A 15,937-nucleotide genomic window follows, 5' to 3' on the forward strand; every position below is an offset into this window, starting at 1 on the left:
CACACACACACACACACACACACACACACACACACACACACACACACACACACACACACACACACACACACACACACAGTAAGCCAACTACTGTTCAGTGCAGCCAAGTGTACTTCCAGAATGAAGAAAACATCTGAAAAGCATACAGAAGTAAGGTCAATGGTTGTGTGTGAGTTCACACTGTAAAGGAAATAGTTCACTCTCCTACGGTGTGTGTGTGTGTGTGTGCCCCAAAGAGTTCACTGTGTGTCTGATAGCTACCATCTCTCTGAACTGCCTCAACAGAGAGAGGACATACAATACATGATTGAGTGCCTCACAAATGTCACAGCTACTCCTTAAAGGAAGTGTATTTGTGTGTGTGTGTGTGTGTGTGTGTGTGTGTGTATGTGTGTGTGTGTGTGTGTGTGTGTGTGTGTGTGTGTGTGTGTGTGTGTGTATGCACGTGTGTGTGTGTTTGAGAAACTGTACTACCCAGCTGCTGCTTACGAGGGCCAGGGTCAGAGTGGGGTCATGGCGGGTGTGTGTGTATGTGATGTGCGCGCATGCCCGTGCCTCTGTGTATGAACTTTCAACATGTCAGTATACTACATCTATAGATTCACAATAGGGTAGTGTGTATACTACGTCTATAGATTCACAATAGTGTAGGTGTATAGTACACCTTTAGATTCACAATAGGGTAGTGTGTATACTACACCTATAGATTCACAATAGGGTAGTGTGAATACTACGTCTATAGATTCACAATAGTGTAGGTGTATACTACACCTTTAGATTCACAATAGGGTAGTGTGTATACTACATCTATAGATTCACAATAGTGTAGGTGTATACTACACCTTTAGATTCACAATAGTGTAGTGTGTATACTACACCTTTAGATTCACAATAGTGTAGTGTGTATACTACACCTATAGATTCACAATAGTGTAGTGTGTATACTACACCTATAGATTCACAATAGTGTAGTGTGTATACTACACCTTTAGATTCACAATAGTGTAGTGTGTATACTACACCTATAGATTCACAATAGTGTAGTGTGTATACTACACCTATAGATTCACAATAGGGTAGTGTGTATACTACACCTATAGATTCACAATAGGGTAGTGTGTATACTACACCTATAGATTCACAATAGGGTAGTGTGTATACTACACCTATAGATTCACAATAGGGTAGTGTGTATACTACACCTATAGATTCACAATAGGGTAGTGTGTATACTACACCTATAGATTCACAATAGGGTAGTGTGTATACTACACCTATAGATTCACAATAGGGTAGTGTGTATAATACACTTATAGATTCACAAAAGGGTAGTGTGTATACTACACCTATAGATTCACAATAGGGTAGTGTGTATACTGTGTTTTGTGTTTGGAGATATTAGTTGGATTGACTTCACATTAACCAAATGATTGACTCTCCCCTGCTGTAATGCTAGCCTCAGGCTGTGTCCCAAACAGCACCTTATTCCAAAAACAGTGCATTGCTTTTCATCAGGTCCCATAGGGCTCTGGTCAGTACTGCACTATATAGGGATTAGGGTGCCATTTGGGATGTAGCCTCAGAGTCTCAAGCACAAGGTCATGTTGCCTCATCCTTCTAGCTCAGACCTTATCTCATTCCCTGTTATCAAAGCTAATGATATCAAATCCACAGGATTAACTTGACCCAGATATATAGGGAGGGTGCTTCCCAAATGGCACCCTATTTGTCATATAGTACACTACTTTGGAGCAGAGTCCACATTGCCTCACAGTCTAAGTATAACCATACAGGCTCTGGTCACTACATAGGGAATAGAGTGCCATTTGGTACGCTGACAGAGAGTGCGTTAGAGGGAGGGTCCGCATGCATTGCCTCACAGTCTAAATATGACCATCGGTCAGTACGAGACAGAAATTACAGTGATTGAACTGTACTGCTCTTTCGTGAGAGCTTGGTTTTAAGTCCAGCTGATTCCAGACGGAACAGGGTGGAAGATCTTGTTCTCTACTGATTGACTCTTTTTTCATTTTAAGATCACTTTATTAGATCACTTTATTAGATCACAAGGTCCAACCGAAATGTGACTTTTGCTTTTAACCCCTCCAAAGACATAAATACACCCAGGTTTTGGAGAGGTGCGAGGAGCTGCCACACTGGGCGCCCCGGGGAGCTGTTGTTATGGGGGGTTAAGTGCCTTGCTCAAGGGCACAACGACAGGCAATGGCATCTGGGATTTGATCCCAGCAACCCTCTGGTTGCCAGCTCACTTCCCGACACATTTTTCCTGTCAGACCCAGGATTTGAACTGGCAACCATCCTGTTGCTGAGTTTCCTCTTTAACTGCTAGGCTAACTGCCGTCCACATTATGGTAATGATAATGTAGAATCATTATTCCCAATCAAATCATTATCATAATGTCAGATATAATGTAGGTTTTATTTATAATATTTTCTGTTAGTTATAAAGTTGTTTTATCCTTCTAAACCTTCATGCTATAGCCTATATTTGTCATGTGAGTAAATGACAATGGTTTAATTCACTGTAAGAGGTTGACCACTGTTATATTCTCTCTTTCTCTCTCTGTCTCTCTCTCTGTCTCTATCTCTCTGTCTCTCTCTCTGTCTCTCTGTCTCCCTCACTCTCTCTCTCCCTCCCTTCCTCTTTCCCTCCATCCATCCTTCCCTTCAGAGCATAAGACAGAGATGAACCCCAGACAACTTGTGAAGGAAGCATCCAGAATCAACCAGCAGCCCACGAAGGAGACAGGGAAGGAAGCATCAAAGGAAACAATCAAGGAACCAGTAAAGCGTTGTCCGTTGATTCTAGGCTTGAGTCGTATCTACATCCAGACCCGGCAGGAGAAACGCCTCCACCTGACCGTCGGCGGGCGTGCTTACCTCCTACCAAAAACCTCCCTGATCATCAAATGCCCTGTCCGGCGCTTCCAGGTTGGATCCTTTCCTCATGGTCTTAATTGTTGTAATGGATGAGAACATATGCCATGGCTGGGGTTTCCAACTATGACTGGACATGTTTATCATTTAAAATCACTTACATTTCATTTTGTAGATTCATTCCGGCAATAGACAAATCTCCCTGAACAGCTGTTCTGCTCAGCTTGTCAGGAGGTAAAGGCCATTCCAGGACTCCAGTCTAAATGGAGAGGTTGGCCTCCTTAGCTCTTATTTGTGCGTTGTGTTTTGTCTTGTATGTTGTATCTAGAAAGCCTACATCCGTTGGGAGAAGGACGGCCGCCCCCTGCCCAGCTGCAAGCGTCTGGGCGTCACCAAATCTGGTTCTCTAAAGATCCACAGCCTAGGGGTCGTGGACAGTGGGGTGTACGTGTGTATCGCTGGCCCCGCCTCCGACACATTCACCCTTAAACTGATTGGCAGCGACAGCAGACTGATCGACCGACCGGTTGAAAACGAATCGGACCCCGAACCTGGCCTAGACCTGACCAGGATTCAACCACGATTCAACCCTCAGGACTGGGACCCCCAGGGTCTTCCTCACTGCCTCCCGTTTACCCCCAGCCTCAAAGGTACCAGTCTGTCTCTGCTGCCCGGTGGTGTGGAGGTCTTGGTGCTGCAGGTGCAGGTGGGGGCCTCCGTGCTGCAGCCCTGGAGCCTGGAGGAGAGGGTGAGGAACGTGAGTCTGCAGGCGGAGATGGGAGAGATCAGCCAGGAACAGGCTTCTCAGATCATCTACACCCTCATCACAGAGATGTCTGGAGTACAACAGGCCTCCACAGAGCAGTGGAAAGGGACCAAGGAGGAGACGGGGAACCCAAAAGGTAACATTTTGTTACGATAGAAAATAATCCAATACAATAGAATACAACTTTTTCCCTCCAAGGTCGTCACCGTACCAGAATGAAAAACACCACATGTACATCGTACACATTAGAAACAGTTACCCAGGCACACCATGCTGTACATTGACACATATAGGACAGAAACACTCACATCATTCATAATGAATCTGCAAGTGTCTGAGAAGTTGTTTTGCATAATATAATATACAGTATTATGTAACTTTTTTGTATAATAGTTATGTAATGTATGCAGTTACCATGTCGTTTCTAAGCAAACACCAGGTAGTTAGCGGGCTGCAGAATTTTTTTTATATACACTGCTCAAAAAATAAAGGGAACACTTAAACAACACAATGTAACTCCAAGTCAATCACACTTCTGTGAAATCAAACTGTCCACTTAGGAAGCAACACTGATTGACAATAAATTTCACATGCTGTTGTGCAAATGGAATAGACAACAGGTGGAAATTATAGGCAATTAGCAAGACACCCCCAATAAAGGAGTGGTTCTGCAGGTGGGGACCACAGACCACTTCTCAGTTCCTATGCTTCCTGGCTGATGTTTTGGTCACTTTTGAATGCTGGCGGTGCTTTCACTCTAGTGGTAGCATGAGACGGAGTCTACAACCCACACAAGTGGCTCAGGTAGTGCAGCTCATCCAGGATGGCACATCAATGCGAGCTGTGGCAAGAAGGTTTGCTGTGTCTGTCAGCGTAGTGTCCAGAGCATGGAGGCGCTACCAGGAGACAGGCCAGTACATCAGGAGACGTGGAGGAGGCCGTAGGAGGGCAACAACCCAGCAGCAGGACCGCTAACTCCGCCTTTGTGCAAGGAGGAGCAGGAGAAGCACTGCCAGAGCCCTGCAAAATGACTTCCAGCAGGCCACAAATGTGCATGTGTCTGCTCAAACGGTCAGAAACAGACTCCATGAGGGTGGTATGAGGGCCCGACGTTCACAGGTGGGGGTTGTGCTTACAGCCCAACACCGTGCAGGACGTTTGGCATTTGCCAGAGAACACCAAGATTGGCAAATTCGCCACTGGCGCCCTGTGCTCTTCACAGATGAAAGCAGGTTCACACTGAGCACGTGACAGACGTGACAGGGTCTGGAGACGCCGTGGAGAACGTTCTGCTGCCTGCAACATCCTCCAGCATGACCGGTTTGGCGGTGGGTCAGTCATGGTGTGGGGTGGCATTTCTTTGGGGGGCCGCACAGCCCTCCATGTGCTCGCCAGAGGTAGCCTGACTGCCATTAGGTACCGAGATGAGATCCTCAGACCCCTTGTGAGACCATATGCTGGTGCGGTTGGCCCTGGGTTCCTCCTAATGCAAGACAATGCTAGACCTCATGTGGCTGGAGTGTGTCAGCAGTTCCTGCAAGAGGAAGGCATTGATGCTATGGACTGGCCCGCCCGTTCCCCAGACCTGAATCCAATTGAGCACATCTGGGACATCATGTCTCGCTCCATCCACCAACGCCACGTTGCACCACAGACTGTCCAGGAGTTGGCGGATGCTTTAGTCCAGGTCTGGGAGGAGATCCCTCAGGAGACCATCTGCCACCTCATCAGGAGCATGCCCAGGCGTTGTAGGGAGGTCATAGAGGCACGTGGAGGCCACACACACTACTGAGCCTCATTTTGACTTGTTTTAAGGACATTACATCAAAGTTGGATCAGCCTGTAATGTGGTTTTCCACTTTAATTTTGTGTGACTCCAAATCCAGACCTCCATGGGTTGATAAATTGGATTTCCATTGATTTTTTTTGTGTGATTTTGTTGTCAGCACATTCAACTATGTAAAGAAAAAAGTATTTAATAAGATTATTTCTTTCATTCAGATCTAGGATGTGTTATTTAAGTGTTCCCTTTATTTTTTTGAGCAGTATATCTTTTTTTTACCTTTATTTAACTATGCAAGTCAGTTAAGAACAAATTCTTATTTTCAATGACGGCCTAGGAACAGTGGGTTAACTGCCTTGTTCAGGGGCAGAACGGCATTTTTACCTTGGCAGCTCGGGGATTCGATCGTGCAACCTTTTGGTTACTAGTCCAATGCTCTAACCACTAGGCTACAAGAATAAAGTTTAATGCTAGTTTTCACTCAGAGGGCTCTATTTTCGGGCCGGCGTTAAGGCAGCACTAGTGTCAAACGCACGTTAGTTTGCAATTTTATCATGGAAATTCTGCCACACTGGTATTTTCCAGCCCTAACGCCATGTTTGGCAATTTACCTTTCTTCTATCAGCTCATTTGTGCTCAGATGGGAGGGGTTGGAAATATTTGAGGCATGTCCTTAAAAACATGATCCAAAGTGCTATTTTCAGGCAGTACTGGTAGGGATATTTAAGACCAACCAAAAGCTGGTTTGGTTATGACATGAATATTGACAGCAGAAACACAGCCTATCCAGCCGTGACGCACACTGCCCATATGAACATGGAACAAGAGTAGCCTGATTGTAATGGCTGTCTGAAGAAGTAGACCAAGGCGCAGCGTGTTGAGTGCTCATATTTAATTCTACTCGAGACACTTTCAACAAAACAAGAAAATGACAGCCAAACAGTTCTGTCAGGTATACCAAAACACTAAACAGAAATGAACTACCCACAAACCCCAAAGGAAAACAGGCTGCCTAAGTATGACTCCCAATCAGCGACAACTATGTACAGCTGTCCCTGATTGAGAGCCATACCAGGCCAAAACAAAGAAATACAAAGCATAGAAAAAAGGACATAGAATGCCCACCCAAATCACACCCTACCAACCTAAATAGAGACATAAAAAAAGGCTCTCTCAGGTCAGGGCGTGACACTGATGTGCTTTTGGAATCTGAATACTTCCTATTTAGAAACATAAAAAATTTGTGTTTTTTCCCATTTTGTTTGATTTGGTTAAAAACCAAGATTAGCCCCCTCCTCTCAATGAAGCCTTTTTTTTGTCTGCCAAATGCAATCGTGAAGTAGTCAAGACTGTCGATAAAGGGTTTGGCTCCCGAGACCACTTGGAAATAAATCTTAATCACCAAAGCTTTATTCAAATGTAAAGTTTGAGAGGAGTAAAACAGTGAGCTGACATTCCCTTTTTATCTGTGCATTGTAGGCAGGCCCACAATATTTTAGCATGCAGGTCACGTTTTGGACGTAGGTAAAAACTCCTCCGTGATGTGGAAGACCTCCCTTAGGCCTACTATAACGAAGGCTGGTTCAACAGAAATGCCTGTCTTTTTTATCCTGATGGTTTTATGATATCATTACATTCTACATGTATTTATTGTTGTTGTTGTTTAAAAAATAACGTATTGCTTGTTTTTCGTTACATTTTATTACAACCAAACAAATTGGAATGATTCACCTTCCTGGTTTTATGGTGACAACGTTGGTTGTACGCTTGCAATGCAACTTCTGGAGATGTGTGAATGCGATCTTATCTGTTTGATGGTTCCGATTATGTTCGTAAAACTTAGGCCTATTTGGGAGCAGTATAACGGTGAGTGGACACTCTCCCTTTATTTATTTTGGATTTTAGTCCAGCTACTGTGAAAAGTTTGGATGTCCGTATAACCCTCCATAGTCGGCGTTGTTTTAATATTATATGGCCACAGGGCGACATTATGGTGCCTGTAAGTGTTACATAACCTATTTAAAACAAGTTATTGTTTGGTTTTGTTTAAAATTATATTAGAATTATGAATTATCTTTTTAGGCCTCTAGCTTATTGGCAATGTTTTTCATGTCCATGCTCAACCATAATGCAATTTACTGTAGGTCTAGCCTCTATATCACTGTGAATTCTATTGAAGCCATGCAATTACTGAGAACAATGTGGACTACAAATGGGTTCCAAAAAAAATTATCTCAAAATTAAAATTCAAGTATTATACGGTATTTTAAAGATACTCTACTCGTTAATCCAACCACATTGTCCGATTTCAAAAAGGCTTTACGGTGAAAGCAAAACATTAGATTATTTTAGGATAGCACCTTAGCAAAAAAAACAGCCATTTTCCAAGCACGGATAGCCGTCACAAAACCAGATATACAGCTACAATTAAGCACTAACCTTTGACAATCTTCATCAGATGACACTCCTAGGACATCATGTTAGACAATACATTCATTTTTTGTTCGATCAAGTTCATATTTATTTCCAAAAACCCAATTTCACATTGGCGCGTGACGTTCAGAAAATGTTTTCTCCCCATAACTGCCGGTGAATGGGCACATCAATTTACAGAAGAACTCCTTTATGCAACCACTTTGTCAGATTTCAAAATAACTCCCCATAACTGCCGGTGAATGGGCACATCAATTTACAGAAGAACTCCTTTATGCAACCACTTTGTCAGATTTCAAAATAACTTTACGGAAAAAGCACATTGTTCAATATACTGAGTACAGAACGTAGCCTTCAATGCTAAGCTATACAGTTAGCCTACAACAAATCTCTAAAAATATGTTCGAAATATTTTCTTACCTTTGCTGATCTTCGGCGGAATGCACTCAGAAGGGCTCCCACTTCCACAAGAAATGTTCATTTGTTCTGCAAAGTCCATCATTTATGTCCAAATACCTCCATTTTGTTGACCCATCCAGAACACTTTAAAATGCCATGAGGCGTGGACGCAAATCCATAGACGAAAAGTTCAAAAGTTCCATTATCGTTTGTAGAAACATGTCAAACGATGTTTACAATCAATCCTTTAGGGTATTTTTTAACGTAAAATTGCAATAATTTTCCAACCGGACAATAGGTATTCTTTCCAGAAGAAAAATAACGAACAGCGAACTCACGTGCACGCGCGTCACGAGACACCTGTCCTCAGACTGACCACTGATTTACTGAGCCACAATTTTCTGCCCGGTAACAGGTGACGGATGAAACCAGTTCCTAAAGATTGTTGACAGCCAATGGAAGCCTTAGGAGGTGCAACGTAAATCCTATGTCACTGTAGTTTCTCAAGGGATTCAAAAGAAGAACTACATTTCTAATTTCTCCCACTTCCTGATTAAATTCTTCTCAGGTTTTTGCCTGCCATATGAGTTCTGTTATACTCACAGACAGCATTCAAACAGTTTTAGAAACTTCAGAGTGTTTTCTATCCAAATCTACTAATACTATGCATATTCTATCTGGGCCAGAGCAGTAACCTGTTTAAATTGGGTACGTTTTTCATCCGGCCGTGAAAATACTGCCCCCTAGCCCCTTAAGCCTTAGCCTCACTCATCTATTTAAGGATTCACATGTTAGGCCATGTACTAAACAACCAAAGATTTCAAGACTAAAGGCTGGTTTATATTACGTCTATCAACAGTTGTCGCAGTAACATCATGAACATTCTATTGCTGTCTGACATCAAATTTGTCGTTGTCGAAAATAAACTCACAACAAGATCATTATTTACAAGTTAATGGCGAGCCAGTTACCGAAAATAGCTTAAGTGTGACAAAGTCAGTCGGCATTTTACCAGAGAATTTTTGAACTTGGACACTGTCTCGTTGGCCTAACGTTATATGCTAATTTGTCTTTGGTGCAGGTCAAGTTCTTCACATTACCGTCTCTGGTAAACACATACTATATCAAATAAAATCTATGTTTAATTGTCACATGCACAGAATACAGAATGTGTAGTGAAATGGTTACTTGGATAGTGGAAGTAACAATGTTTATTGCAACAACAGGGGCAAAGGTACAGCACAGCAGGCAGGTTCAGGGTCAGGTCAGTCAGAGGTCAGTAATCCAGAGTAGTGTGGCAAAGGTACAGGACAGCAGGCAGGCAGAAAAATTAGAAAACCGGAACTTGGACTAGACAGGAGCAATGGGAAAACCACTGGTAGGTTTGAACAAAGATAATGAACTGGCAACATACAAACAGAGAACACAGGTATAAATACACAGGGGATAATGGGGAAGATGGGCGACACCTGGAGGGGGGTGGAGACAAGCACAGACCGGTCAAACAGATAAGGGCGTGACACTTCTCCCTCTCTGTCACGGATGCCATGGTTGCCCTTAGTTTGAAGATGTAATCTGGAGACAGGTGTTTTATACAACAGCCTTCTGTGTGTTCTCTTTTTGACTCCCTCTGCATATTTGCAATCAAATGCCTGAATTTTCTCCATCTCCTTAGTTATCATGCACTAATTCCACCGGGCATTCTACTGATTTCAAGACTTGGTCCTTCAGAAAGTGGAGGGCAACACTTTTGCAGTTCTACTACGTGATATCTTTCATAAAAGCCATGTTAGAAAGGATTACCTACACATGCTGACCAGCTTATGTTATGGACAAAAGCGTGCTACATGGCAGACCAATCCAAACTCATCTTTCGGCATGTCCAGCCCATCCATTATCTCAGCCAATCATGGCTATGAAGCTTCCTAGCTCATGAAGGTTTCTGGCTTTTTCCATGGCTAAACCAACTAGGCTCGTAATTTAACAATTGTATTTGTATTTAAAGATGGCATGCAAGTGTGTTATGGATCAAATCCCATTAACGGGATCGATTTGACAACATCCGGTGAAACTGCAGAGCGCGAAGTTCAAAAATAATTATTACAAATATTTAACTTTCATACATTCACAAGTGCAATACACCAAATTAAAGCCTGACTTCTTGTTAATCTAGCCACCGTGTCAGATTTCAAAAAGGCTTTACGGCGAAAGCAAACCATGCTACTATCTGAGGACAGCACCCCATCAAACAAACACATGACAATCATAATTCAACCCGCCAGGTGCGACACAAAACTCAGAAATAACGATATAATTCATGCCTTACCTTTGAAGATCTTCTTCTGTTGGCACTCCAATATGTCCCATAAACATCATAAATGGTTCTTTTGTTCGATTAATTCCGTCATTATATCTCCAAAATGTCCATTTATTTGGCACCTTTTATTCAGAAAAACACCGGTTCCAACTCATGCAACATGACTACAGAATATCTAATAAGTTACCTGTAATCTTGATCCAAACATTTCAAACAACTTTCCTAATCAAACTTTAGGTATTTTTTTACGTAAATAATCGATCAAATTTAAGATGGGATAAACTGTGTTCAATACAGGACGAAAACAAAGTGGAGTGAGTTTTCAGGTCGCACGCCCCAACAACAACAGTACACTAGACCCTCATTCTGAACAGCAATACTTCATCATTCCTCAAAAGAAAAACATCAACCAATTTCTAAAGACTGTTGACATCCAGTGAAAGCGATAGGAACTGCAAGCAAGTGCCTTAGAAATCTAGATCCACATAGAAAACCCATTGAAAACAGTCACCTCAACAACAACAAAAATTCCCGGGATGGTTTGTCCTCTGGGTTTTGCCTGCCAAATAAGTTCTGTTATACTCACATACATAATTTTAACAGTTTTAGAAACTTTAGAGTGTTTTCTATCCATATAGATATCCATATGCATATCCTAGCTTTTGGGCCTGAGTAGCAGGTAGTTTACTTTGGGCACACTTTTCATCCGGACGTGAAAATACCACCCCCTAGCCCAAAGAGGTTTTAAGAAGGCATGTCTGCCCAAAAACTTATTTAGATTTTTTTTAATGTTACGTTCAAATGCCTCTCCTGTGAAGTAGTGATGTGTAACATATGCCTAGTTTCCTGAAATGAGTCACATATTTTGCCATGGAGCACATTCTGATTGGTTAGTGAGGGGCCAAGCCTCGAGACACCCACGACTAATTTATTCATCGAAACCCAGCCCCTTTCGCGCCAACAAGTGTCCCGAGAATTGTGATAGTGAAAATAGCAAAACTATTTCTGACACACCCCTGAACCTATAGCACTACCCACTGCGTTTAGATTTACCATTGCGTTGGGTTTGTTAAAATAGAGCCCAGATTGTCAGGGTAGGGCAGTAAAGGAATACAAGAAACAGGATTGCGTATTCAAATGAAACATTTGCAGGCACTATATGGTGTTAGAGTTCATTTTAAAAAGTGGGTATTTATAGGACAGATACTTTCATAGCTAAATAAAAAAGACAAGTTATTTATGTTCACTTTATATACAGGAATGAAACACACAACTCATCTATGACATTGCTAGTGCATCAAATGTGTTTTTATCAACGTTGTGGGGTCAATTCCTTTTCAATTCAGTCAATTATTTTTCAATTCAGTCAATTCCTTTTCAATTCAGGAAGAAAAACATAAAATTCTAATTCCAAATGTTCCTCATAGAGCATCAAGAAAATGTGGAATGTCAGTTTACTTCCTGAAACTAATTAATGGAAATGGAACTGACCCCTACTGTAGTTATTCTTTCCTCTGCAACATACAATGTGATACGATCTCAAATCTCAATAGACCGGACACCAAACTCGTCAGAGTGGTCGGCTAGTAGCTTCAGGAGACCAGTGATCATCCGACAGAGGCAGAACCCCCTGATGACCTTCCAGAGGAGTCTGAACATCAGTGTTGGCCAGACAGCCTTCCTGACCAACGCCACGCAGCAGCTGTACCTGCTCTGCCCCACAGAGGGCATCCCGCAGCCCCAAATCACCTGGACCAAGGACGGAGTAGAGCTACAACTAACTGACAGGTAACACATACAGTAATACACAAATACACACATGCATACTGTCACACACACACACACACACACACACACACACACACACACACACACACACACACACACACACACCACACACACACACACACACACACACACACACACACACACACACACACACTCACACATAAATAAGACATGCCCATTAGCTTTATGTTATCCATTCTCACTCCTCTTTCCATAATATAGAGCAGCAGCCCTCTGAACTATGTGGGGTATAGCTCAGGCCTGCTGGGCTTGGCTTGGCTTTGCCCTGGAGAGAATACTGATTGTAGCTATGCAGGATCCCTGTGAGAAGCTATGGAAACTGTTACTCATATATCAGAGAAAGGAGAAAGGACTCGGAGCCCGCTGTGAATGTTTTGTGTTCCGAGTCCGCCTCAGATCATGGTGTGAAATTTACAATTTCACCTTCCGGACCCTGTTACTAAGTCTCACTCCTCGTCCTCAAGTCTTCCTTCTCCTCCTCAAGTCTTCCTCCCCCTCTTCAAATCTTCCTCCCTACTGATGTTTTCTTCCTCCTTTTCCCCATACTCATCCTCCTCTTCCTCACATCTTGTATATCACCCTCCCTCCTCCTCTTCCTCACGTCTTGTATATACCCCCTTCTCTTCCTCACATCTTGTATATCACCCCCTCCTCTTCCTCACATCTTGTGTATCCCCCTCCTCCTCTTCCTCACATATTGTATATCCCCCTCCTCCTCTTCCTCCTACTCTCCTCATGGATCTCCCATGGAGCTGGAGCAGCACTCACTGTTTTACAGGGTCAGCTCAGAACTTGGCTGGAGAAGGGAGAGAGTTTAGAGAAAGGGGATAGAGAGGTGAGAGAGGGAGAGTAAAGGGAAGGGAAGAAAACGGCTAGAGAGAGGGAAGAGAGGTGGAGGAGAGGGGAAAATAGAAGAAAAGAAAAGAGGGGAAGGAAAGAGGAGAGAGGGGAAGGAAAGAGGAGAGAGGGGAAGGAAAGAGGAGAGAGAGGGGAAGGAAAGAGGAGAGAGAGGGGAAGGGAAGAGGAGAGAGAGGGGAAGGAAAGAGGAGAGAGAGGGGAAGGAAAGAGGAGAGAGAGGGGAAGGAAAGAGGAGAGAGAGGGGAAGGAAAGAGGAGAGAGAGGAGAGAGAGGGGAAGGAAAGAGGAGAGAGAGGGGAAGGAAAGAGGAGAGAGAGGGGAAGGAAAGATGAGAGAGAGGGGAAGGAAAGAAAGAGGAGAGAGAGGGGAGGGAAGGAAAGAGGAGAGAGAGGGGAAGGAAAGAGGAGAGAGAGGAGAGAGAGGGGAAGGAAAGAGGAGAGAGAGGGGAAGGAAAGAGGAGAGAGAGGGGAAGGAAAGATGAGAGAGAGGGGAAGGAAAGAAAGAGGAGAGAGAGGGGAGGGAAGGAAAGAGGAGAGAGAGGGGAGGGAAGGAAAGAGGAGAGAGAGGGGAGGGAAGGAAAGAGGAGAGAGAGGGGAGGGAAGGAAAGAGGAGAGGGAAGGGAAGGAGAGGAGAGAGAAGGGAAGGAGAGGAGAGAGAAGGGAAGGAGAGGGAAGGCAGCATAAAATTGGACAGAGAGGAGCGGAAAGGCGAAAAAGAAAAAGTGAAAGGGTGAAGGGTAATGGGAAAGGGCAGGGGAAACGGAGGGGAAAATGGACAGTTGATTGACATTCACAGGGCCCAGGGCTGAGGCGTGAAGCTGTGTGTTCTCCCAGTTCCGTGTGAGTATGGAGACGGTTGCCCTTCACTTGCTCTTATCAAAGTGATGTGGTCTTGGAACCAACGTGTTGTGATAGCAGGCAGCGGACCGCCTGCTGTGTACTGGAACCCGTTTGACCTCTCTAAAGACTTGGATAGATTTGAAGTGGAAATTCAGTAACTCTTACAAGACAACGGAAATTGCTATAATTAAAACCAATGTGTTTCGGCCTTTCACCTTCATCAGGGTTTTTCAACAGATTTGCCAGGCCTCATGTTCATTCAATGAGGGGAAAGATGTTTGTTTTAGGTTGCTTACCTGCTTTTTAAACCTGTAGTAGAGAAATAAAAAGAATATGTTTTATGTTTGGTGTTTGATGTGTATGTATGCCAGTGTGGAGCCGAAGACACATTTCCACATTTGGACTTGCTTCCTTTTGGTGGTGCAATGCCCTGAATGATGGCATGCCAGGGCAGTCTTTCCTTCATAGAAGTTGCTAAGCCCGACCTGACACCAGTGTCTCGCCAGATGATATCCATAATGTCTCATTTGGTCTTCTGGGAGGTCTTGGTCCATGACATGAGGGGACCCACAGTATAAATGTACTGGCAGCCAGCTCAGGATGTCTGTGACAATGTCCAGCAAATCTCAGCCTTCTGACCTTTATCTGGAAAATCCAGACAATTAAGTTGTTTGTGGTCCAAATGTAATCATGTGATTGTGATTGGTCAGACATTGGTTGGTCCATGGTATTTAGTCTCATATTCTCACGTTATGCATATACTGAACATATGGATAAAAGTGTAAACGACTGTAGAGTATTATATCAACCCGTCTACTGGCATGTCTACTATAGATATTCTACTGCATGTGTTTAGCAGGTTTTACATGATAGGTACAGTACTGGCCGTAGGACCGCTGCTAGCCACAATTCTATTTTTCCAGGGATGTGGTCTGAGAGAGTACATTTTCCATGCTCTAATGGTTTATACGTTCCCCTCTAGATCCACTGACTCCATGTTATAAAGTAGAAAATCATTTTCCCCCCATTTACTACATATAGCAGAGTAAGTCTGATACTTGGATTATCTAAATAAAAGTTCAGACAATATGTTAGGCACAGATCTAGGATCAGCGTACCCTCCCTTAAGCCTCACCTTAACCATAATGGGGGGACAAACACAAAACTGATCTTGGATCAATGTCAAGGGGGCAACTACATTTTACTACAGAGTAGAAAGACCTCAGTTTTGAGGTTTCACCCCCTAATGGTTATGGTTAGGCTTCGGGAAGGGTAAACTGATCCTAGATCTGTGCATAAGGGTAACTTCTAGCCTGTGAGTGGTGACCAAGCAGAAGTCTGATGAAGTAGGATGTGGGTGGGAGTAGCTCTGTGTACATTCCCACATGGTCTAAATGGGATCTAACAGAGAGCTTATAGCCCCATAGAGATCCATAAACCACTGCATGGCTTTAGCAGCCCCCAGCCTCCCCTAGTCACACACCCATATACACAAACCCTGTTTTCTGTCCCCAGACCCAGATCCTGCCTCTCTCCCCCAGCCCATAACCCCAGACCCAGATCCTGCCTCTCTCCCCCAGCCCATAACCCCAGACACAGATCCTGCCTCTCTCCCCCAGCCCATAACCCCAGACACAGATCCTGCTTCTCTCCCCCAGCCCATAACCCCAGATCCTGCCTCTCTCCCCCAGCCCATAACCCCAGACACAGATCCTGCCTTTTCCCCCAGACCAAGACCCTGCCCCAGCCACAGTCCCTGTGTTCCCAATCCCAGCCCTTGCCCTCTCCCCACAGCAACACTCCATATAAACAGTCCCTGTCCACTTCCCCCAGCCC

The 15,937-nt window shown here is 43.8% G+C and overlaps 1 protein-coding gene across 1 annotated transcript in view; it reads left to right on the forward strand.

The window, feature by feature from the left end:
• Window positions 1-15,937, forward strand: part of LOC106591568 (ADAMTS-like protein 3) — a 142,794-nt gene that overhangs the window by 106,017 nt on the left and 20,840 nt on the right. Inside the window, exons 10-12 of the mRNA XM_045689441.2 lie at window positions 2,693-2,952; window positions 3,227-3,800; window positions 12,150-12,384. Coding sequence (XP_045545397.2) covers window positions 2,693-2,952; window positions 3,227-3,800; window positions 12,150-12,384 — 1,069 coding nt within the window. The remainder of the gene's footprint in view (window positions 1-2,692; window positions 2,953-3,226; window positions 3,801-12,149; window positions 12,385-15,937) is intronic.

Source organism: Salmo salar, chromosome 11 (genome assembly GCF_965601325.2).
Source record: "Salmo salar chromosome 11, fSalSal1, whole genome shotgun sequence".
In the NCBI taxonomy this organism is placed as follows: Eukaryota; Metazoa; Chordata; class Actinopteri; order Salmoniformes; family Salmonidae; genus Salmo; species Salmo salar.